At 38.5% G+C, this 2,138-nt stretch overlaps 1 protein-coding gene across 1 annotated transcript; it reads left to right on the top strand.

Moving 5' to 3' along the window:
* Window positions 1-895: 895 nt before the first annotated feature.
* Window positions 896-2,131, top strand: LOC110444186 (sphingosine-1-phosphate lyase-like; the record flags this gene model as incomplete). The annotated part of the gene is made up of 4 exons (XM_021488592.1): window positions 896-1,017; window positions 1,403-1,505; window positions 1,734-1,852; window positions 2,012-2,131. Coding segments are annotated over 4 exons (464 nt in total), but the record flags the coding sequence as incomplete, so codon positions are not given.
* Window positions 2,132-2,138: the final 7 nt, after the last annotated feature.

Raw genomic sequence — 2,138 nt, 5'->3', positions numbered from 1 at the left:
AACTGCAGATGCATGCAAGATTTTAGTGCATTCACTTGTTACCTCCCGCTTGGAATATGGTAAAGCCATGCTCTGGTATAGTTGACAAACTAACTAGCCGTCTGCAGAGGGTCTAGAACACTGCAGCACGTCTGGTTACTCGTGAGAATCCTGCGCTTTATTCAGTGTACTGGTTACATGTATTATACAGGTCGCAGTACAATATTTTGGTGTACACATACAAGGCACTGAATGTACAAGTCAGCTCTCCAGCATTTGCAGAAGCTTGATACCCTGTATCAGCCGTCACCATCACTGTGGTCGGAGACAGAATCATTATTGTGTGTCCAAAAATCTTGTACTTTGACCTATGGAAACTGGGGCTTTGGGGTGGTTTCGGCCACGCTGTGGAATAGCTTACCATTTGCTATCAGAAAGTCAAAGACCCTGGCCAAATTCAAGCAGGATATGACGACCTACACTTTCAGGAATGCATTTTAGGCTCTTCTCCCAGACGTCATTAAACACCACCTTTTATATATACATTTATATGCATATTGAGTTAAGTATGTCCTTAATGTATTATAGTGATTTGTATGCCTTTTTTGTTTTATCAATTATAACTAATGTTATTTTCCATAATTTTAGACAATACTGGCTTTGAGTGTAATTATCTCTCGTAGCCAAAATATGAAATTTATAACGTTATGAAGGGTTCTTTAGGCTCTTTCATATTGCGTTGTATACTACATATGATTTAGACATTTTTGTAACTTAATTGTCATTAATGAATCCTAAATGGACGGAAAGGCCATATGGGGCAGTACAATGTTAACTTTGTTAAGTTGAATGCACAAACAAACAAGATTTTCAAATAAGTTGTTCCTTTCTCGTATTTCTAATCATCGTTTTATAGGTGGGAACATCGCCGCAGCATGGGCTTCTATGATGGCTTTGGGTGTGGACGGCTACATGGAGCGGGCCAGGGAACTCATGGCAACCACCGACAAACTCAAACAGGGCGTCGCTAAGATACAGGCACGTGTTACTATATTTAGATATCACATCACAGATAATTATCCGTGTAGATTTCATAGGGGTTGAACGGCATATTTTCGACGTTCATACCGGCATGAACATGGCGCTGATCAGATTGTGTTCATAGCAATATGAACGCAATTTCCTCTAGTAAAATGCGTATAGAGGAAATTATAGTGGAAATGTAAATATAGGATACATTGCATAGAGTACTAGTCGAAGCCAGAGAGAGCATTCACTGTCGAAGTGATTGTGTTACAAATATGCACCGGATGAAGCAAGCAAGAGTGTATTACTTTTCTATCGAACGTGGTTCACTTGCACAAATCATAATTAACCTGACAAGTGCACGACAATATAATTATTGCCCTTCTATCCATGGCAGGGCTTATATGTGCTGGGGGAACCGGTTATGACGTGTTTCTCAGTCGGATCGAGTGACCCGGATGTTGACATTCAGGCAGTAGCGGATGATATGGGCAAGAAAGGTAAGTTTCTAAGAAGATGTCCGGGTATATTACATTCATAGTCAAAAATCAACTCACAAAGACAAAAGTACGTTCATTCATAAAGTTACTTTAAATCTAGCAATGTGTAACGATATTACGAAGGATTAGAAAGTACCTTGAATTTTGTGAATATTGTGTAAAGTGCTTTCACTTTTTTTATTGTATCATTCTAAATACTACAGTTAAATAAGAAATCGTTTATTACAGGTTGGCACATGGAAAGACAACAGAACCCTAGCTGTCTACATTGTTCTATTCTTCCTCATCACGTGAGAGTCTCGGATTCTCTGTTGAAAGACCTCGAGGATTCAACGCAGGAGGTCAAGGTCAGTTAAAAATAATAATGATAGCGGTTTCATAACTTATTACATTTTACCAGTAAGATATATATATTATAACTCAGTGAGGGAATTGCACTTTTATTCTATTGAAGCTATATTTTGCAAGGATTGAAGAGATTAAAGTTAATTTATTATTTGTTTTAGAAAAACAAGTCTCTTGCCAAGGAGGGGACAGCCGCCATGTACGGAATGATCGCCACCATACCAGACAAAGCGATAGTACAGGATTTCCTGGTAGAGTTCTTCAGTGAGGTCTATAAATAGATATGAT

Source organism: Mizuhopecten yessoensis, unplaced genomic scaffold (assembly GCF_002113885.1).
Source record: "Mizuhopecten yessoensis strain PY_sf001 unplaced genomic scaffold, ASM211388v2 hete_36055398, whole genome shotgun sequence".
In the NCBI taxonomy this organism is placed as follows: domain Eukaryota; kingdom Metazoa; phylum Mollusca; class Bivalvia; order Pectinida; family Pectinidae; genus Mizuhopecten; species Mizuhopecten yessoensis.
The sequence above is the reverse complement of the archived record's forward strand: the minus strand, read 5'-3'. Positions and strand labels throughout refer to the sequence as shown.